General features: G+C 40.7%; 1 protein-coding gene across 12 annotated transcripts in view; it reads right to left on the bottom strand.

Annotated features, from left to right (window-relative positions):
* SCMH1 (Scm polycomb group protein homolog 1) overlaps positions 1-22,992 on the bottom strand; it is a 186,641-nt gene that overhangs the window by 69,207 nt on the left and 94,442 nt on the right. For all 12 annotated transcript variants that reach the window (XM_047082518.1, XM_047082524.1, XM_047082528.1 and 9 more), the window contains 2 exons: positions 18,421-18,509; positions 13,098-13,341 (listed from right to left, as the gene is read on the bottom strand). In XM_047082518.1, coding sequence (XP_046938474.1) covers positions 13,098-13,341; positions 18,421-18,509 — 333 coding nt within the window. The remainder of the gene's footprint in view (positions 1-13,097; positions 13,342-18,420; positions 18,510-22,992) is intronic.

Here is a 22,992-nt window from a genome sequence, read left to right as displayed (position 1 = left end):
TGAATTTTCCATTTTTAGCCTCATATATTACACTAAAAGGCCAGGTATAGGTCAAGAGACATTACTGGGATAAGTAATAAGATAAAGGAAATCCAATTGCTTCTCCATGTTAATGTGGAAAATAAAATTTTTATTTTATAAAAATTTATAATTTTTATTTTTATATAAATTTATAATTTTTATAAAAATTTATAATTTTTATTATATATAAATATAATACTATTTAAAAATTTCAATGGGGTTGGGGCTAGCTCCTGCCAAGTTAATCAAGATGAGAATATTATTTTATTTGAGATATAGTAACATAATTCTGAAAACAAAGACACACATAAACAAATGAAAGCCAAAAGAAGAAAAAGTGTGGTGATACACTGTCACTAAAAAGTACAAGTAACCAGGGGCACCTGGGTAGCTCAGTAGGTTAAATGTCTGATTCTTGATTTCAGCTCAGGTCATGATCTCACGGTTTGTGAGACTAAGCCCTGAGTTGGCCTCTTCACTGACAGCGTGCAACTTGCTTGCAATTCCCTCTCTCCCCGCTCTTGGCCCCCCCCCCCCACCCCCACCCTGTGTATGCTCTCTCAAAATAAATAAATAAACATTTTTTAAAAAGTACAAACGGGGCGCCTGGGTGGCTCAGATGGTTAAGCGTCTGACTTCAGCTCAGGTCATGATCTCTCAGTTCATGTGTTTGAGCCCTGTGTTGGGCTCTGTGCTGACAGCTCAGAGCCCATGTCTCCCTCTCTCTCTGCCCCTCCCCTGCTCATGCTCTTTCTCTCTCTCAAAAATAAGTAAACATTAAAAAAAAAAAAGTACAAGTAACTAGATAGGTGCTATAAGCCCTTATCCAAATAGGCTTCCAGGTGGTATAAAGCAGAGAGACAGGCTACTGAGAGCTATTCCAAGAGTGGGAAGAAAAGACAGGCAAACTTGCATGTATTCAAAATATCCTTGGGGGATCCTACCCAGTGCCCCAGACGGCTTTCTTCTTCCCTTTTACTTCCATGAACGTTAAATTTCCTAGGAATATCTCAATTGGCCTAGTTGACTGCACAATTATATAATATATACAGGTGGCTCTACTCAATTATGAATGACTTCCCCTGTGAGAGCTACTGTATTTCATTTTCTATGACTGAACAGCTGGTTGTGACTAGCCTGGAAAACTGACTTCTTTTGTCCAGATGTACAGTAACTAGCTATTGGTGCTTTGAAGGGCCTATCTCCCACTCTCGATCCTTCTCCTTCTACACCCAATACGTATCGCAAACTCATCCCCACCTCATGAAAAAGGGCCCTGGAGTTTCCGGTAGGTGTCACCATGCATTTCCAAAATCACTGATGGAAACCTCTCACGTGAGAATCACACTTCACAATTCTCAAATTACTTTCACATTCATTAACTCAATCTTATTCACAATTATCTCAGACTCATTTACCTAATGGCTATCTCTAAACCTCATTTGAGGCACAAGAGAAATGAAGCGTGGTATAGTAGAAAAAACATGGATTTTGAAGTTAGAAACCCATGGAGCTAGGTTCAGGTCCTTGCAAATCATTTAACCCCTTTGAGCTATGGGTTATTATTAGGTTTGGTTGAGATACTGCTTGAGGATGTGGATATGATAAGCACTGTGTCTGATATAATTTAGGGACTTACCAAATTTTACTTCTTATTCCTGTTGGTAAACTTTCTGAGCTTCAGTTTCTTCCTATGTAAACCAAGGTCAAATACGGTAGTTCCCCTTTCTCCATGGTTCTGCTTTCCATGGTTTCAACTATCCATGCAGGCTGGAGGCAAATGATCCTTCTTCTGATGTACCAAAGTCTACAGTACCTAACACCATCACAACGTCCCCCTTATTCACTTCATTTCACCTCATTAAGTAGGTATTTTATCATCTCACACCATCACAAGAAGGGTGAGTACAGTACAAGAAGATACTTAGAGACACCATATTCACATAACTTTAATTACAGTATAGTGTTAAAACTGTTCTATTAAATTAGTACTGATTGTTAATTTCTTACTATGTCTAACTTTACCATAGATACATATGTATAGGAAAAAGCATAATACATATACTGATAGGATTCAGTATCATCTGTGGTTTCCAGGCATCCATGGGGATCTTGGACTGTATTTCTGATAAGTGGATGGTGGGGGAGGGGGGGAACTACTATCCTACAAACCCCGCAGGTGGTTTGGAATCTTCTATGTGGCATTGAAAAGGTTAACTTCCTTTCTTATTAAAATGGTGCTCATTGAACATCTTTCTAAACAACATTATAAAAGGTGGTTAGTTTAATGTAATACCAAAATAGCAGATACACAAAAGGTTAAGCATTTTTATGATCTACATTCTTTTCCATGGCAAGTTACAAATGAGACTGCCTTTAAAGTATACTCTGACTACTGACCATGGGTATGTGGGAGAACTCAGCTCTAAGGCAGGGTTCCATGTTTCTATACAGCTGATACTATATGATCCCTATTGGTTTGAATGAAGAAAAGCTATTTTTGGGAAAGAGAAGGAATCCTCTTATCTAATGAAAACTTTTCCCGAGGAAAATACTTGGGTGTGTCACAACCTGGACAGTATGATAAAAAAGAACTGTAAAAGCACTTTCCAAATCTTGTGATTTATCGTCCCTACCCTTCAGTAGCAGAGAAATTAAAAAAAAAAAAAAAAAAAAGTGCCAGAAAATCCTCCTTTCTAACATGGCCATTATGTCCTGAAGTTTGGTTCAACTTGTGCTGAACCTAGATAAGGGGTAATGGTAAGAAACTACTATAACCATTTTAAGTATATAAAAACAGAGGAAATGCAATCCCTCATTTTCAACATGCTAGGCAGTATAATGCTCTCTTAAGGGAAGCGAGAGTGCCAATCCTCTCTGCACTAGTCAGACCATCCCTGATGTGCGGAGTTTGCTCTGGGCACAACACAGTAAGCTGAAATGGGTCAAGAAGAGATCCAAGCTGATGAGGGGCTTAGAAACTATCCAATTTCAGATATAACTGAAGGAAAAAGGCCTGGAGGAACAAGAGTATCAAGAGGTGTCTGAAGAAGGCTTTGGGTGAAACAAGAAACAAAATTAGAGCCAAGAGATAGATACTGGGGGAGAGCAGATTTCAGCTCAAATTTAGCAAGAACACTTTTAGTCATTAGCGCTATCACAAATGAAAAATGTTCACCTCTGGGAGGTTATAATCTCCCTGTCTCTGGAAGAATTTGAGTAAGGGCTGGATATGTAGTTATGGGGACGCTCTCAGGGAGAGGCCTGAATTAGGTGGAGGGTTGAATTTGATAACTTCTGAAGTTCCCTCTAACCCTGAGATTCTAGACTTCTATGACTTTATTTACCTTCCTGACATCTTATATTTAATGTTAAGGCAAATAAATAAACCTTAACCAAAACAACTTCTAGATAGACGAGAACATGGCAACGAGTGACTCTGAAGCCTTCACATGTTGGGAAGATAAGCTCACGATGGATACAAGTTTCCCAAGATTCTGATTTTCACTTGAAAGTTTAAATTGATCATTTACAGCCCTGCGTCAGGCTCTGGGCTGATGGCTCAGAGCCTGGAGCCTGCTTCCGATTCTGTGTTTCCCTCTCTCTCTGCCCCTCCCCCATTCATGCTCTGTCTCTCTCTGTCCCAAAATAAATAAACGTTGAAAAAAAAAATTTAAATTGATCATTTACAGCAAATGCTTATACGTTGTCTTCTTTAAAGTGACCACCTCACTTAATTTTGGAGAAAGAGTCTGCCAAATATCCAAGTCGGTTTTTCTTTTAATTATACATGATGTTCCATGAAAAAGTGGCTACTTTAGCTTGCAACTCAAACAATCCCACAAGTGCCTTTTCCTGAGACAACCATTATACTTGGATATGTTAAAGATGGAGAAGCTGAACACACAGAGGTTGATTTGAACCTAGATCGTTTGGTCTCCAAAGTTCATGCTCTTCCCACTATTTTATCTTGAAACTGATAAACAAGAGTGTATCCCCAAGTAAAGGAAGGAAGATAATGAACTAAACATGCCTACTTATAATAATGAAGGGTGTCAGAGTATTTTTGACTTCTAGGTTTCTCCAATAATCCTTAAGAGTCTTATTTGCCAAAAAAAATTCATTATCAGATCTTCTCCTCTCTCTGGCAACAACACAGTATATGGAATTGAAAACTGATGTACAAAATGTTAAGTAAGCCCAACTTGTGTGTGTCTACATGACATAGAACATGAACAATGGGGGGAAAAAAGGAGCAGGGGGAAACCCATTTGGTTTATCAGTTTCCTGGACTGGGATCTTGTTTTCACTCACAGCAGTGTATCGTTGGCTTGGCATTGTAATTTAGAGGATGTGTTCTTTATTAGCTTTGCTCAACTTGGCTGGGTTCAGCTATGTGCTGCCAGCTGGGCTGATGCCAAGGCTGAAACTCCACTCCTCTAAATCAAGTTCACTTAATGCAGCATGGGTTGCCTCTTGTTCTGATCCAGCTCGGTTAACACTTTCGGTTCTCCAGACCTAGCTCCTTCTTTCCTGCTGGACTCTAATTCCTACAGCACGGGGGGAAGACCTCTACAACTATAAAGACGTTTCATTTTTTCCTGGGAGTTTTTCAACTGATAAATCTACAGAGAGTGGGGGAAACAGAGGAAAATAAGATCGTGCATGACAGGACCACAAGCCAACACTAAGAACCTTCTACTGCTGACAAAGGAGTGACTGGCCTTAGCTGTTGAGGGTAATAGGCAAGAGGATTTGGGAGCAATTTCTGCAGGTGTAGGGCTATGTGTTCTCAGAAGATGATCTGTGAATGTGTCTGGTGAAACCGAGGGCCCTCGGTGAAAGCACCCTGTGATGAAGCGCATGCTGGTCAGCCACACAGTCACACGAGCACAGTCCAGCTTTCCATAGCGTAAGACAATGAATCCCAAAAGCTTGAAACTCCTGCCTTCTGGCTGTATCACCCTCATACTCTTGCTTTTTCTTTGCTCTGTCAAAGAGTTTGCCAAGTTTTCCTCGTCTTCTTTCACATACATGGATGTTTATGGTCTACTTAGTAAGTCACTATTGAGATTACACCTGCAATATTTCCTGAAAAAATCATCCATATAATTAAGGGAGAAAATGTAACTACATAGAGTTTATATTATTGATTTCCAGTCTGGCTTTCCTAAAAACCACATACACTAGGGGATTTTGCTGGGGCGCCTGGGTGGCTCAGTTGGTTGAGCGTCCGACTTCGGCTCGGGTCATGATCTCACAGCTTGTGAGTTCGAGCCCCGCGTCAAGCTCTGGGCTGACAGCTCGGAGCCCGGAGCCTGCTTCGGATTCTGTGTCTCCCTCTCTCTCTCTCTGACCCTTCCCCGCTCACGCTCTGTCTCTCTCTCTCTCTCAAAAGTAAATAAACGTTAAAAAAAATTTTTTTTAACTAGGGGATTTTGCAAGTTGCTATGTACTGATGCTGGCACATAGTAGGTGTTCAATAAAAGCCTGCCAAAGAAAACTACATGGGTCTAAGAATTCTAAAGAAAACAGTAGGTGTGGTCAAATCTATGAACTGTTTAAGTCACATCTCACTATTTCCAGGAGTTTGACAGATGCCAGTTGTTTCATTACATGTGCCAAGAAACTGCTACCATTCTCAGGCATCTGTGGCTGGTGAAGGCAAGGGAACTGGGCAGAGCCGAAGGGGCAGCTTATGGGAGCTGGAAGAGAGGTATGGGACAGGACTTTTCTGTCCTTTAGGCAGACATAATTACAATCAGTGGGAGAACCTAGATCCCCGCTTCATAATCTAGTGTCTCATGTCACTGCCCCATTTTCCTATTTCTATTTGTGTACCAACAACATACAATCAAGAGAAAGCCTCATCTCATAAATACATGTATTTTTTTGGACCAAAATAGAGCATTTAAACACTTCTGGCACAGTTTTCTTGAGATGTCCAGGCATCTAATTCAGATAGAACCCATAGCAGGCATCTCCCTGTGCTACTTGGTGCATAGCACGTGAGCACATGCTCATTTTCTTTCAATTACTCACTCAACCTGGGAAGCAGGCACCTGTCTCTAACCTCCACCGAGCCTAGCACCACCAAAAGGGGACGGCTCTACAGCTGCCGGCCACATGGATGAATAAAGGCTGGAGTTTCTAGATGTGAGTAGAGTACAAGGCCACATCTGCGATGATGACAGAGATTGTGTGTGTGTGCATGCACATGTGTGGAGGAGGGAGGAAACGGTATATTAAATAAAGGCGAGGCCTGGAACTAGGATATCTGAGAAGGTAAAAAGGAAAACAGCCAAACAACCAAGTAGCTGTCCTCATTAAGGGCACCAAAAAAATTTGTTTCGCTCGTTGATCAATGTGCCCACACTGCTCGTGACATAGTGAACACGCCTTCTCAGAGATAGGCACGGCATGTTGGTTGCTAGAAGTTTCCTATGGAGGGGACGCTCTCCTGCTTGCTGTGGCTGAGTAGCAAAAGAAGTTGGATGGAAGGGCAGATGTAGAGCTGTACAAATGTTTCTGGAGACGAGTGGCCTTTGCCATCCTGACTTTTGGCCATAAGGTTTCCAAAACTTATAAGACAGAACGTTAGTTTAAATGGATTTCACTCTGCTGTGAAAATGGGAGTAGCACTCTCACTTTGGTAATTAAGGGAGTAGTGGCTTTAGATGTTGATGAACACAAATGGAATCAGAATATTCAGCGTGATCTACTTCACTCAGCAAATTATTACTGAATAACTACCATGTGCCAAGTGCTGGGGAGATAAACATGAATAACTTAGTTCCATTTAACAAGGAGTCTAGGCAGTAAGAAACCCTAACTTCCTAGACAAATTGAAAAGGAGAATTTTAGCTTTCTCATTAAGGCTTATACTGAAAAACTAGCAAAATTTCCATGTTGTAGGGGTAATTATTTGTTAAATAAGTAAAGTAGTTGCGACAGGTGTTCGACTGTAAGAACTCATATTTTGGGTTCTTTATTCAAAGAATATGTCCCCCCCCCCCGCCAATCTTTTTATCCTTTTCACCACAATGTCACTGCCTCAATTCTTTCACTGGCATATTATAACGGCTTGTTAATAGGCACATCTGCCTCCACCTTCTGGAAGACACCTATCCTTTCACTGTTACCAGAATGGTCTTCTAAAACACAAATCTGACCAGCGACTCTACAAAGCCCATTCAATGTCTCTCACTGCTTTTAGGGCAAAGACCCCAATCTTTAAAACAGTCTAAAAGGGCTTCTTCTCCAGCCTTTCCGCTTTCCATTCCTCTCTCTCCATGCTACAGTCTAGTTGTCTAAGCATCTTTCAGTTCCTCAACACATTTTTTTTTTTTTTTTTAATCTTGGGCCTCTACTTCTCTGTTTCCATGGCTACCTAGAATTTTTCTTCCGGTTTCAGTCTGATGTCACTTTCTTTGGAAGCCTCCTCTGACCTCCACCTTCCAATCTTCAAACTAGGTAGGGGCCCTTCTGTACTTTATCACTTTGAAGCTGTAATTTTCTATTTGTCTATACACTCCCCAAACTGTAAACTCTAAAGGCAGATGCTCCCTCAATTAAGCCAATGACTAGCACTCAGCTGTGGCTTAGGGCTTAGAACTTGAATGAATGGATGGATGGCTGAAGAAAATCAACCCGTTAGTTGACCTATGTGCTGTGTACATGCTGTGACCCACAGTTTAGCCTGGCTTGTGTTATTCTCGCCTCTACCCTGGTTTTTCCGTGCACAGTTTAGGATTACAATTTAACCAATCCTCTTTCTGACCCAGAATCCCAAAGTGGCTATAGTATAGTTTCCTAGATAGTTTTATAAGAGGAAGAGGCCATCCATAAAGTATGGAAAATACTTCTTAAATGTTTCACAGAAACAATGTGAAGAGATATTCTGAAAGTTGTGTTTTGAAGCATCAAATTCTTACTCTCTAGACTAGAGTAAAACTACTATTCCCCTCAACCATAGCACCGAGTCAGATTATGAAGCATTCTCTTTGTATGATGCCACAGGTAGAAGGGGTGGAATGAAAAGGTAGGAGACCCGGCTGACCTTTTACTCCAACAGGTGTGCTCAAGGGCAGCACCTCTCCTGGACCCCATATTTGTATCAGCATATTGAGAGCAGCCAGACCCAGTTACACTCTATGAAGTCACAAGAACTTGGGAGTATAATCCAGACAGCAACACATTAATTTATAATAAAAACGTAAATGCGCGGTAGCTCACAGCTCACATTCTCTTCCTACTGTAAAAGTTGCATAGGAAGCTAAACTGTAATCTAAAATGGGCTCACCCAGATTGAAATCAGTGTGGATGTCAGGATGGTGAGAAGCCTAGTTAAGCGTTACAGTCGAGCCAAATGGACTGAACTCTCTGTTTTTTAAAGTTTAAAAAGTAAAACTTGCCTGTTTCAGTTTTATGTTAAGTCACACATAAAAAAAAGTGATGAGCTTAAAAAACAAAAACAACGCTTGCCTTTTATAACCAAGTACCCTGGATTAGCTGTAAGCTTTGTATTTGCTCTTATGAGAGTTGGCTGGGTGCCAGGAGTTTAAGAGCTAAAAAGGATTACTACCTCTTAGCAGAGGAGAAAACGGCCAGCGTGCAGGAGTCCCTGAGAGAGGCAGAGCCCTAGGTGGCTGGAGGGCAGAGCAAAGTGGTAGGTGAGCCGGACCCAGAATCGAGCAGGAGACAGTCACAGGGGTCCCTTGTTACCCATCCCCAAGAGCAGGAATGGACAGTATCACAAGGGTGGGAGGGCCATCGAGGGTCACCTAGCTCAACCTCTCATTAGGAATCACTTGCTCACAGACATAAGTTTGTGGCCCAGCTGGGACTAGACCCTCGTTCAAAGCTCTGATATCCCCCAACACTGCTTCTTTCCTATTTCGTATCAGGATCTGGAAGCCAAAATCCAGGGTCTCAAACGAAGCTTTGAAGAAAGCCTGAAGGAGAATGGGGAGAGTACAGGGGGGACATGTGTGAAGGCAATATGGCTCTAAATGGCCTTGACAGCTGGTCCTACTGGAAGATCTCCATGACTTCTCCCTCTAGACTCAAATATCAACAGAACTAAGTCACTTAATCCTCTGAAATTTATTTTTCTCATAAATAAAATGTATCTGAAAATAATTATGCCTAGTTGAGAGTTACCAGGAATATAAAGTGAAATAACGCATGTAAAAAACACTGAATAAAATCGGTGTTTTTTCCTATTTGCTGAGAGCAAGAAACAATCTCATATTACTTTGAATTTTTACCATTTGCACACGAATGGCCAGAAGGTAGGAAGGGAGGAGGAGACAGCATGATTAGAAAGAGAACAGGCTTACACAGAGAGAACATCTTGTTTTGAGAAAAGAATTGAGTAACCACATTTTTTCCACATTGGATCACTTGCGCCCTAGCCAGGACACTGAGGTGGCTGAAGTTCTGCTGTTACTGAACAGCCACACTGGAGAACCTACGGAGGGGGAGGGGAGGGGGGCAAGGGAACTGTTGGAGGAACCCTGGCTGCTGGAATGATGGCCAAAGGATCTGGTCTGGAAATGCCAACCAGAAGAAGGTCTCTCTCCACCTCTGAGCCATCTGCTGATCTGGTCATCTGCTGTTAAAAATCGCAGCTGTCCCCAGATACGCAAAGAGGAGGATGAAAACAGTCAGCAAACGCCTCTGGAAGCATCAACCACATAGTCGTATTTCTTATCAGCATGGTGCCCAGTCACAAAGGAATACCTGCCCAGCAACTCCTGGGCACAAAGACTCCCTGGTCTTGTGGCTGTGGAGAAACGCTAAGAGATTTACAGTAAGCATGATGAAATTGCCTAGGCAAGAAAGTGAGAAGACCAACCTACTCACTGAACATAGCCAGGAGCACCGAGGTTTATCCTACTTGTCTCAAGTAAGCAAAAATGACTCCGCTACTACCTCCAAGGCACTTCTCTTCTCCCTGCTTCCACAGAAGATACCGCCTCACAGGGCTTGCCGAGGGACAGCAACGGGTTGTTTCTCATAGCAATCTCAGGCGCTTGTTTCTTGAAGCATATGGAGGAATAGCACTTTCCTGAGGCAAGAAGTGTGTCTGACCGCTGCCCTGCCCCATCTCAAGTTTTCCCCACCCCAGTGCCACCAACCTAATCCCAGCAACTCTCCCCTCTTCCTCGTCCACAGTCAGCACAGCACAATCCATTCTCCATAAGCAGTCCGAGGGAGTTTTTAAATGACAGCTTTATTGATATATACTTCATATGCCATAAGCTTCACCCCTTTAATGTGTACAATTCGGTGTTTTTAGTAGATACACAGATGTGCAAACACCTTCCCGATCTAATTGCAGAGAATATTTACCATATTGATCAAAGTGACCTCCCATTTCCCTCTCCCCCGTGCTACTGACAGCCACTAATTTACTTTTGTCTCTGTGTTTTTGCCTCTTCTGGACAGCCCATACAAAAGCAATCATGCCACGTGTGGGCTTTTGTGATTGGCTTTTTCCTCTCACTCTCATGTCTTTTAAGGTACACCTGTGGTGTAGTCTATTTCAGGACTCATTCCTTTTTATTGCCAAACAAGATTTCATATGAATATACCACCTTTTATTTATCTGTTCATCACATGATGAACACTTGGGCTATTTCCACTTTTTGGCTACAATGAATAATGTTGTCATGAACATACATGATACATTTTTCTATGGACATGTTTTCTGTTCTTTTGGGCGTATACCCATGAGTGGAATTGCTAGGTCACAAGTACCTCCGTGCTTAATACTTTGAGTAACTTCCAAACTGTTTCTAAAGTGGCTGCACCATTTTACAATCTCACTAGCCATGTATCCAATTCCTCCACATTCTCACCAACACTTGTCATTGCCTTTTGATTATATCTTACCTATGGATGTGAACTGGTATCTCCTTGTGGCTTTGATTAGCATTTCCCTAATGGCTAACGACATGGAGTATCTTTTCAAGTGCTTATGGGTCTTTTATATTATCTTCTCTGCAGAAATGTCCATTCAAACCCTTTGCCCATTTTTTAATTGGGTTGCCTTTTTTATTGTTGAGTTGAATTCTGGATACAAGTGCAAGTGACTTTTTTAAAAGTAAATCGGATCTCGTCACTCCCCTACATAGTACCCTCTAACAATTCCCCACATGTTTAGAATAAAATCCAAATTCTCACTCTGGCTTTCCAGGTCCTACAGGGTTTTGCCACTTTCCTTCTCACACAGCGCTCTAGAGTAGGAGCAGTCTTCTCTCTGCCCCTGAAACACATACCCTCACGCACGTCTCAGCACCATGATATGTATGCCCTGTCCTTGCTTGGAATTCTTTCTGATCATTCAATTCAAATATCACCTTTTCAGACAAATTTTCCTGAAAAGAAATTGTATCTAAACAATCTCCTCCCAGGGTGCCTGGGTGGTTCAGTGGGTTGAGCATCTGACTTTGGCTCAGGTCATGATCTTGCAGTATGTGGGTTTAAGCCCCGCAATGGGCTCTGTGCTGACAGCTCACAGCCTGGAGCCTGCTTCGTAGTCTGTGTGTGTGTGTGTGTGTGTGTGTGTGTGTGTGTGTGTCTCTCTGCCCCTCCCCCACTTGTGCATGCTCGCTCTCTCTCTCTCAAAAATAAGTAAACATTAAAAAAAATTATCTCCTCCCTCTGCCAAGAGGAACGAGGAAACTTTTGAGCATGATGGATATGTTCATTATCTTGATTGTGGGTCATGGTTTCATGGGTGCACACATATGTCAACACTTTTCAAATGGTATATTTTAAATATGTGCCGTCTGTTTCACTTGTCTTACACTTTGATAAAGCTGTTAAACAAAAAACCCCTTCTCAGTCCACCTTTGCTGCCACTATTTCATTATACTTTATTCCTGAGGAGAAACTGGATCTGAAATCATCTTGTTTATTTCGTGATTTCGATGTTTATCACCCATCTCATCCCACTAGAATAGAAGTTCCAGGAGGACAGAAGTGTTTTTCATCCTTGTAACTGCTGTATCTTCAGCTTGGCTCACAGTTAAGTGCTCAATAAATACCAGGCTAACTGAATGAATGAAACTGACAGAGGTTTAGAAAAGGGACTGACAGACAATAAGAAGGGTGACTTTCTACACCTTCAGATTAACTAGCACTTTTAGACTTCAGGGATGAGATTCTTAGTATTTCTTTTATTTAGAGCAGCTATCTCAAATTCTATTCTGGATGATGTCCAACACCATCATCATTAGAAACATAATTTACTGTTCAATTACTCTGTGGCACTATTCTAGCATTTTATATATACTCTTCCATTAGTAGTGGTTATTTTTATAATAATAGCATTATAATACCAATAACGTGGCATATTATATATTATCTAGTAATTATAATAAATATAATACAGGATGTAGTAACTATGATAAGAGCAGCAGTAATATAATAAAAACATTTGTTTAGCACTTGCTATTTGCCAGATATTATGTAAGCATTTTACCCATATCATCTCATTTATTCCTCACAATAACTTTATGAAGCAGGTGTTCTTTTACAGACAGAGAATTTGAGGTTTAGAGAGGCAAACTAACTGCCCAAAGCCACACGGCTGGCAAAAAAAAAAAAAAGGCAGAGCTGGAACTCAAACCTAAGTCTACTTTGCTTCAAAGTTCATGCTTTTCCCATTGTGCTACGGTGCTTCTCAAGTATCCTGATGGCACACTGCTACTCCAGCTCATATGCAAAGCCCCTGGGACCCGAGAGAGAGGTGCACCTTGAGACAATGAATGCTACTCAAACTCTGAAAGAGGTTAGGAACAAAAGTGACAGGGAGGAAAAGCTAGTTGCCTGAGAATAAACTACGATATTTAGAGTAAGGAACTTTTACTTTATCCCAAACTCCACATCTAGCTTCCTTGGACATTAAATTCTTATTGTTTCTGATTGCTCTCGGGTAGACACTGGTGTTTACCTAAGCTGCCTACTAGTGAGGTTTACTGAAGATACGCTGACCGTGGGAGACCCAGGTAACCTCCCTTACCAACCTGGGTCCTGATTTCAAGAGCTCATGGATGAGCCTTTACCTTTAGTGCCAGGTGGCTGTAGGTTGTCTCCAGTCAGGGAACACCAGCCCACAGGGAAGATGTCCCGGGAGTCGAAGCGGCACCAGTAGTCAAAGGCCCCTCGCCACCCATCAAAAGTGACAAGCACCTCTGAGCCCCGCACCTCCCCAATAGTGGCTGGGCAAATGAAATGAGGGTTCTTCCTGTCCACAGCTTCTAGCTTCATTCCCATTTTGAAGAAGTTGTGGGAAGGCGAGGGTGGTTCCTAGATGAGAAACAGAAACATACAGACCTAGATGCAAACACAGAGTCTGTGTGCCCCAAGAGACTGCTACCAAGTTTGGAACAACGAAAAAGTCACCGGCTGCTACCGAAGATTTATAATGAAAGTGTAGTCTTTCTTTTAAATGAATTTCAGAGTATTCCAAAGTATTACTTTTTATGTCCTGACATTTTACCATTTTGATTCTGATTTTTTTTAAGAAATAAAAGGTAACATTTTTAAAGCTGAATCCCTTTTGTGCCCATTCCTCATGCATGTTTTCATACTTTACTATGTATGTATGTGTGTGTGTGTATATACATATATGTACATATATATATATATATATGCATCCATTTGCATACTTCAAAATTTTATATAAATGGTATTATACCATACATATCATTCTACAACTTTTTTTGTGTGTGGTTAATGTTACACTTTTGAAATTTACCTACGTTGATAAATTTAGCTCCAATATATTTCAAGTGCTAATAGTTCATATTCCATTATATGTATATATCACAACATATTCATTCTATTCAGATGGACATTTAAGATCATTTCTAATTGTTCACTGTTTCAAGAGTTTCAGTGACCATTCTTGCACTTGTTCTTTTGCACACGTGTGGAAGGGTTACTTTAGGGTATGTAAGTAGGCGTAGAATTGCTGGATTATAGGACAGATATATACATCCTATGCTTTATTAAGTATTGTCAAATTGCCCTCCTAAGTGCTCGTAACATTGCTCACTCTGTCCAACGGTGTGGATCTGCAGTGTAGTTGCAAAGATAAAGCTCTCAAAAAGTGTTATACACTCTATTCTTTCCTCTGGTCTTACACTCTGATCCTGCACCAATAACAGGGTCTTACTAACATGGTCTTATTAAATGGGTATCTGATAGAAAAAGTCCCCTGCTTTGTCATTTTTATTATGGTTTTGGCTATTCTTTCTCCCTGATCTTTCATTATGAATTTCATATGATCTTTTGTATGAAAGCTGATACCATGGAATCAGCTTTTCAAGTCCAGAGAAAACCCCTCTTTGGATTTTGAGTGGAATCCCAATGAATTTATAGATTAATTTAGAAAGAAATAACCGTTGTATAAATGATATTTAGCCTTCTCATCCATGAACATAATAGTCTTTTCCATTTAAGTATTCTTTAATGTAGATTTTTTCTTTAATATAGATTTTTAACTTTTCTTTATAAGTATCTCATGCTTTTATTAACATTTTCTAGGCATATTATTTTATTGTTATCATAAGTGCTATCTTTAAAAATTTTTAGGGGCGCCTGGGTGGCTCAGTCGGTTGAGCGTCTGGCTTCGGCTCAGGTCATGATCTCATGGTTTGTGAGTTCGAGCCCCGTGTCGGGCTCTGTGCTGACAGCTCAGAGCCTGGAGCCTGTTTTGGATTCTGTGTCTCCTTTTCTCTCTGCTCCTCCTCTGCTCATATGCTCTGCCTCTCTCTCAAAAATAAATAAACATTAAAAGAAAAAAAAATTTTTTTTTAAATTTTATTTTCAAGCCACTTGCTGCTGTTAAATAGAAATGCAACTGATTTATTTATTTTTCTTAAAAAAATTTAATGTTTATTTATTTCTGAGACAGAGAGAGACACAGAGACAGTATGAACAAGGGAGGGGCAGAGAGCAAGGGAGACACAGAATCCGAAGCAGGCTCCAGGCTCCGAGCTGTCAGCATAGAGCCTGATGCAGGGCTCAAACCCATAAACTGTGGGATCACCACCTGAGCCTAAGTCAGATGCTTAACCGACTGAGTCACCCAGGCGCCCCTGCAACTGACTCTTAAAAACTGATCAGCTTGGGGCCCCTGGGTGGCTCAGTCGGTTAAGTGTCTGACTCTTGATTTCAGCTCAGGTCATGATCTCACTCTGAGATCAAGTCCCGCATCGGGTTCTGCACTGACAGCATTGGGCCTGCTTGGACTCTCTCTCCTTCTCTTTCTGCCCCTCCCTGGCTCACAAGTGGCACACACATGCACTCTCTCTCTCAAAACAAATAAACCTAAAAAAAAAAACAAAAAACAAAAAACTTATCAGCTGATTTAATACTAGGTAGCTTATGCTGACTGATGCACCAATTTCCTTGTCTGCTTTATTGATCAATTACTGAGTGACATGTACTGAAATATTCGTCAATAACTGTGGATTTTCCAATTTGTCTAAATTCTGTCAAATTTTGCTTTCGTATCTGAGGCACTGTTTTTCAGGAGCATGTACTTTTTTTTTATTAGATTGTGACCTCTTTAATGAAGTCTTTCAGCGACAAAGTCTCCTTTGCCTAATGTCAGTATAGTTAGCATAGGCTTTCTTGACAAAGATTTGCCTGGTGTGTCTTTTCTTTTCCTTTCAACATTTGGTGTATATTTTAGCAGGGTCTCTTATAAACAGCATAGAGCTAGATTTAAAAACAACCTAATGGGTATCTGGCTGAACTGATGAGTTTAACCTTTTTTGCGATAACTGAGATATTTAAATTTATTACAATTATTATCTTGCCTACATTTCTATGTAACTTGATTTTTCTGGGTTCCTTTTTCTCCTTTACAGTAAATTGAATTTTCTTCCCTTTTTACCCACTCCATTGAATCAGACGTTAACCATTCTATTTAGAATCTTTTAGCAGATTGCCTTGAGACTGTAGCTGTATAGTTGACACAATTCAGTCTAAAACTCATTATATGTACAGTCCCAAACAATATCTACTCCTGAAATTTACCTACTCCTGAGTTAATAGGTATTTGATAATTTAGTTCCACATTGTTATTATACTTAGTTTATACAGTTACAGGCACTGCTTGCTTAGATTTATCCACATGTTAAGCAATCTTTCCTCATCACTATTACGTCCATTCTTATTTTCTGGGTTCAATGATCCTCCTCCTGAAATAGATTTTTCAGTTGTTCTTTCAGTGGCTGAAAGTATCTACTTGTACTAGTTTGTTTGGAAATGTCTTGGTTTTGTATTTGTTCTGAAATAATAGTACAGCTAGATATAAAATTCTAGGTGGACAATAATTTTATTCCCAGTACTTGGAAGATACTGTTCTATGATCTTTTGGCTTGTATGGCTGCTGTCTGGAAATGTGCTGTCACGCTACCTGTAACCCTCTGGAAGGTACCCTGTGTGATTACTTGCTCGGATCTTTTCTCTGGACTTCAATTAATACTGTGATGTTTTAAGGTATGTATTTGCCTTTATTGCACACTCTGGAAAATTCTGTTAATACCTTCTTGAATATTCCTATTCTCTATTCTTTCTAGTCTTTCCGAAGTTTGTGTTCAGCATACGTTGGACCTTCTAGTATTATTCTCTTGGTCTCTTTTCCTTAATGTTTTCTACCTCTTTATCTCTCTGTGCTGCATTCTGGGGAAATTCCTTACATACATCTTTCAGTTAATTCTTCTTTATCTAAGTCCTAGTTTCTTATATACTTACCTATTAATTTGTACTTTTAACCATTAAGTTTCATTTCAGCTTTTTAAAATATTTTTAAAAATAGGGTTTTGTACATCTCTCAACTTTTAAATTCCTTCTTTTTGTTCCTTAATCATTTTCAAATACTTAATTTATAATCTCTATCTGCTATTTCTATTATCCGGAAGCCCTTTGGTTATAGCCTTACTGTTTTGTTGGGTCCACTGATGTCTCATCATGTTGGGTTTATTCTGAGAGTATTTGAGGGCTCTGGAATTCTGAACAGAATACTCCTCTTCAGTGGTGCTTCACCTTTGGGACTCCTATGGCATTGTGTTGAAAGCAACCAAACCCTCTAGAGAGACTTTGGGTTTGCTTCTGCAGGCACTCAGAAAGAGCTCCATACAGCCCTGAAGTTCCTAGACAACACATGCAGTGTATCTGGACTTGCACGGGTTAGACTGATTTATCAGGGGCGGTGACTCCATTTGCATCCCACTGCAGAGCTGAGGCAGACACCTTCCTCAGCAGTATTAACAGTCTTTTCACTAGGAGGGACCACCTGAGGGACCTGACCTACTTGTCTGCGTGGCAGTCTCAGGGCCTGTTTCACTGCCCTGCACAGGCCCAAGTGCTCATCTATCCTACCACGGCTGCTAAAAGACAAGATCCTTAGAAAGTGAGACTGGCAAAGCCCCTTAAGGGACCTGCAGGTACAGTACGTCACACTTAACACTGGTTCTCCTTTTTCATTCTGGCCTCTGGAGAGTTTTCTAACTTTCTGGTAGCTCAGCAAAGCATTTAAAAGAATATTTGTGGGTCTCCCTCCCCCCGCCCCACCACCAATTTGACATATTCTATAGCGAAAGGGTTTCTAGGTTGCCCAGTACACTATATTCTGGGAACCAAGGTGCTCTTAGGGTTTAGACTTAACTAGCAGCATAGGCAACTCTAGTTCAGGCCCCTTGACCTCATTAAAAGAGTTCAGCTGAGAGCAGACTGATTGCCTCATCCTTTGGGAGACAAGAAAGGATGGATACGGGTTCTACATCCCTGTTCCACCACTTACAAGCCATGTGATCTTGGGCAAGTTCTTTATTCAAAAGTATTCATTTTCTTAGCTGTTAAGTGGAAATCATAATTCTTGCTTCAGAAAGTTAACTGTGAATATTAAATGAGATGGTGTATATCAACTCCAAACATCCTGTAGACACTCAAAAAATAGTCTCCTTCCTTTCTCCCTGTTTAGCATATGGAACTTAGGGAATTCCAAGATCTGGGATAAGAACAGCTCCATTAGATTTATATCATATTTTATGTTTTACTGATAAACACATTTTAACTTCCTAACAATCCTGTGAGGTAGACAGACTCCCACTTACGGATGAGGACAAAAGGACATAGCTTATTAATGGTGGAGCTGGGACCCAAAAACCAGAAATCCTAACTTATGGTGTAATTTCCTCCAGGGATCATTGCTGCTTCATAAGGTACTAAAAAATCCTTCCACTGAACTAGTTTCTGAGAAGGCATCCTCAGGCCATAAATATAAAGTAGACATCAGGGGCTTAGTAAATGAAAGAATGTAAGCATTTGACCTTAGCAGTCTGCAGTGGTGATATCTGAAGGACACCATACCTTGTGGAAAATCCTGATGGGAGCCATCTCTGCTCCATTTAGTGTCTTCAAAAGGAACATGGGCCAAGAAGAGGCATTCAGCCGAAATCCTGCAGCAAACATAATGGGCAACAGATAAAAAATAGGTTTCAAAGGGACTGGTGATACCAAGTTTTCCCTTTGGAATCCAGCTACTCCTGCCACAACCTATGCTGTGATAGTTACAGAGTCACAGACTGTTAGGAAAGGACTTACAGGTTAAATAGAAGAAATGCCTCATTAGACAGACATGGAAATGAGGCACGTGAGAGGGAATGTAACTTGCCCAAGGTAATGTTGCAAAGTAAGTAGTGGAACAAAATCCCCAACCAAGTTTTCGGACTCTACGACAAGTATTATAAAATATGTATTATAATGTCTAAAAATCTTTCCTTGACAAGTCCAAAAGAGATGTGAGATAGGATCAACAAATACTTAGAAATGATCTAGACAGTGGGGTATGAAAGGGGATATGATAATCTCTTATGAAGAAACCAGGTACGTAACATGCTACACCCAATAAACAAGTAAATCTTTTTGGTTTATCATAATATAAACCAACTCACTATTTCTCTTTCTCTTACACACATGCACGTGCGTGCGTGCACACACACACACACACACACGACTACAGAACGCTTTCCAATATTCATTTTTACTTAAACAATTAAGGATCAGACAATGATGATCATGGAAGGGATAATCCTATCCAAAAATATTCATTTTCCAAAAGAATAAAAAGAAGCCTAGAGAGATTAATTGTCCATTGTCGTTCAGCAAGTAAAAGCCAATAAGAATGTACCATTTAACTAGTAAATTGTAAAAATAAGACTGTTATCGGAGTTAGGTCTTCCAGCTAGAGTTCCAAAGGCCTCCTTCAGATTTGGCTTCAACTCTCTATCCTGAGATGCCCAAATCTTGTGCTTTTTGATAGTCTCCCAATCGCCCTCAGCTTTCCTATTCTTGACAAAAGAACAGATAGGCTGCCTCAAAGCTGTAGAGCTGGAAATAACAACAACAATGACATCTGTTATTACTGACCATTTGACTAGATATTAAGCCAATCACCTTCCACAGTCTATCTACTCAAGACAACTCAGGAAGGTAGCTACTGTCTTCCTTTTATAGACGAGAAAAGAGGTATAAAGTAAACTTATGATTTCAAAATGAGCAAATGAGAAAGACAGGATTGAAACCCAGGCAGTCTGATCCTTAAGTCCACACTGCTAACTACTATGCTAAACTATCAGCGTGCAGGTAAAATGAAAAAGGGAAGAATCAGCTTTGGGGAGTATTAATTAATAGCTATAATTAAGGGGGAGGGCATGGAGAGAGAGAGAAGAAAATGGAAATCAGAGTCATCACCCTGTACGATTTAAACTGTCTCAAAGCTGGCTAGGCTAAGCCAAGTTCCCCAAGGTCAGAAGATGTCTTGATAGCTCCTTCACATCAACAATGGTGACAGCGATGAGGATGCTCCTATCACTTAATCTAAAATTGCTATTGTTTACTTTTTTGCTTGCCTAGTTTTTTTCCTTTTGGAAAAATTCTATGTGATTTGGTGGGGATGTCTATCACATGACTACCAACCTGGCCATGGAATGCGAAATAATGCCATTTAAGAGCATCAGACTCCCCTACACCAAGAGTGTGTGTGTGTGTGTGTGTGTGTGTGTGTGTGTGTGTGTCCCCAGTTGGGTCAACTGTTTTCCGACATGACAGACACACTGAAGGAGTCTTTCCCTGAGGTCATGGCTATAAGGCTGTTTGTAGGCTTGGCACTGCTACAGGGAGAACAACTGAGAATAAAGCCAACGTAGAGCAAGATGTGGGGAATCATGAGAGGGTTTACAACTCTGTGTTCAAACCCACTCAGCAGCAGGCCTTACCTTCTTGGTTATATGGTCTCAGTCATTCCTGCTTCCTCCTTTTCCTCTCCTCTAACCTATTTTGAGTTGAGTTTTTGCAATCACGGCCAAAGGATTCTTGACTACTACTTTTCCTTTGATCAGGGTAAAAGAAAAAAATAAATTTCTCCAGAAACTCAGGCCCGGTCTGTGTGTGAGGAAAACAACTCTCCTTAGGTTCGTCAAGGACTGACGCAAGTCAAACCTAGAGCAGATGGGCCATGAATGGTTCACTACACTTATGGGCAAGACGTGGCAAGACACAACTATTCGAGAGAAATGCTTGCTATCCCTGGTAAAAGAGAGGAGTAGAAGGAATGACTGCTCAGTGAGAACACTCAGATTCATGCCCTCAGTTCCCAGCAAGTGCCTCGCCATGTAATCACCAATTCCATTTCTTAGAAAAGGGTTACTCAGGAGCTTCCATGTCACATGGAACTTAAAGAACTAAAAAATAAAAAATAAAAAAAAGTTCCCTCAGCTCTGGGAACACTTAGAATAATATTATAATAGCTAATATGCACTGACTGCTTATTATGTATTAAATTCTCTACATGCAATTTCTTTCCGGATATTTGAAATACTACCATGAGGTACACAGTATTATTCTTCTTAGTTTGCAGAAGATGAAATGGAAACTCAAGCATCTTGTCCAAGGTAGTAAGTGATGAAGATTCCAATAAATGGTGGTCCTACTCCAGACCTCATGGTTCTTAACTATTCCGTTTCACTACCTCCTAGCAAGCTCCTTCAAGAGTAGAAGGGCAACACAGAAATGTTACCAGCCCAAGGAATTATTAAGGTACTTTATTCCCCAGCCCCCTAAGTGAGGTGGAACCCCCCCCTTCCAAATTCAAATGTATCTATAATTTGTATTGGGAAGTCATAGATAGTGTTTTAACATTGAAAGGGCCCTCAGAGACCATACAGTACAAAAATTTTATGTTGCAGATTACAAAACTTAAGTCCAGAGGGGCTAAGAAACTTATTTGTGGTCACATAAGTTGCTCTTATAGAATGAGGCTGGAGCCCTAAGCCCTCTCATCTGGTTCTCTTTCACTACACTATGCTGCTTCCAAAGAAAACATTATGCACATATGATGCTCCAGGCTCTATGTGCCAAGCACTTTAAGTGGGTTATCTCATTTAATCACTACTACAACTCTGTGAATTAGATACGAGAAACGTAGCACTGGTCCAGACACCAGCTGCCTTGATTTAAATCTAGTCTGCCACCTCCCTGATGTGTAACGTATGGCAAATTACAAAAACCTCTCTCTGGCTTTAGTTTCTTCAAAAATAAAGTGAGATAAAAATAGTAACTACCTCGATGGGTTGTTCTAAGGATTAAAATAGGTTAATACATGTGAAAGACTTAAAACACAGCTTTGTATATAATAATATATATAATAGATATACACGCTGGCCATTGTAGATGGAAGGACTGAGGTTACAGAAATTAAATAAAAAATCTAAGGCCACTCTGTTAGTAAATAGCAGAGGCAGGATTTAAGACCAATTCCTCTGTCTCCAGAACCTTCATTATTAATCTGCATGTTAATGTCTTCAGATATTTCATCACTCAGCCCTACCTTACTGTTTTTATTGGTAAAAAGAGTTTTGGGTCATATATTGGAGAAAGAGGGAAGGGAAGAAGATTAAAAACAGTTACTTGAGGATCTCCTCCAATTAAACAATGGCCTGCTTGTGAAGAAAAGAACAGGTATGTCAGAAATCTTGACCTCTGAAAGTGGGAGCACCTCAGTGCTTGGCCACTGGTTCTCTTCCTCTTGGTCCCCAGTCTCCCCCTGGCAAATAGGACTGCCAATTTACATCTCCAGCTCAAACCTCTGCCTTGAGTTTCATGCTTGTATTTCCATCTGCCTTTTTCTGTAAGTCCACTTGGATGCTAAGAGGCCTCAAGATGAGTAAGTCTCAAGCAGAACTCTGGATTTTGCTGCCTGCCCCCAACTTGCTCTTTTCTCCAGTATCTCAGCTCACTTAATGACACCACTTATTAAAACCCAGGTGCTCAGATCAAAATGCCTAGAAGCCACCTGTGATTCCTCCCTTCCTAGCACCCCTCAAATACAATTCGTCAGCAAGGCTTGATGGCACACGCATCTAATAATATACCCTGAATCAAACCATTTCTCGCCATTTGAGATTTCTCACCCACCAGTGACCGCCCTGATCTAAGGCACAGTCACACTCTGCCTCGAATGCTCAGCAGCCTTCTAGCAGACTGTCTCTACTTTCGCCTCCCTACTGTCTGTTCTCCACATAACAGTCAGAATGATAGGTTTGCATGTTTTTTTAAATATAAATCAGACCACATCACTGTTGTGCTTACATCCCATACACAACACAAATAAATCTAGTCTTTAGGCATGCTAACAAAGCTCATGCGGTCTGGGATGAACTTACTTCTCATAACTCATCTCCCCCTCATTCACTGGTCTTTCTGTTCCTGAAACACACCAGGCTGCGTCCCTCTGCCTCAAAGACTCCCCCCTTTTCTCAAATCTTTGTTAGTTCTTTGCTGAAATATCATCTCCTCAGAGAGGTGTTCCTAGACCATCCTACCTAAAACAGCCTCCTAAATCCTGCTCCCTTCTTATTTATATATTTTTAAGTAGGCTTCATG

Source organism: Lynx rufus, unplaced genomic scaffold (assembly GCF_022079265.1).
Source record: "Lynx rufus isolate CCGP_SWC_20201006 ecotype Redwood Valley unplaced genomic scaffold, mLynRuf1.p SCAF_2, whole genome shotgun sequence".
Classification (NCBI taxonomy): domain Eukaryota; kingdom Metazoa; phylum Chordata; class Mammalia; order Carnivora; family Felidae; genus Lynx; species Lynx rufus.
This window is presented reverse-complemented; position numbering and strand designations above follow the sequence as displayed.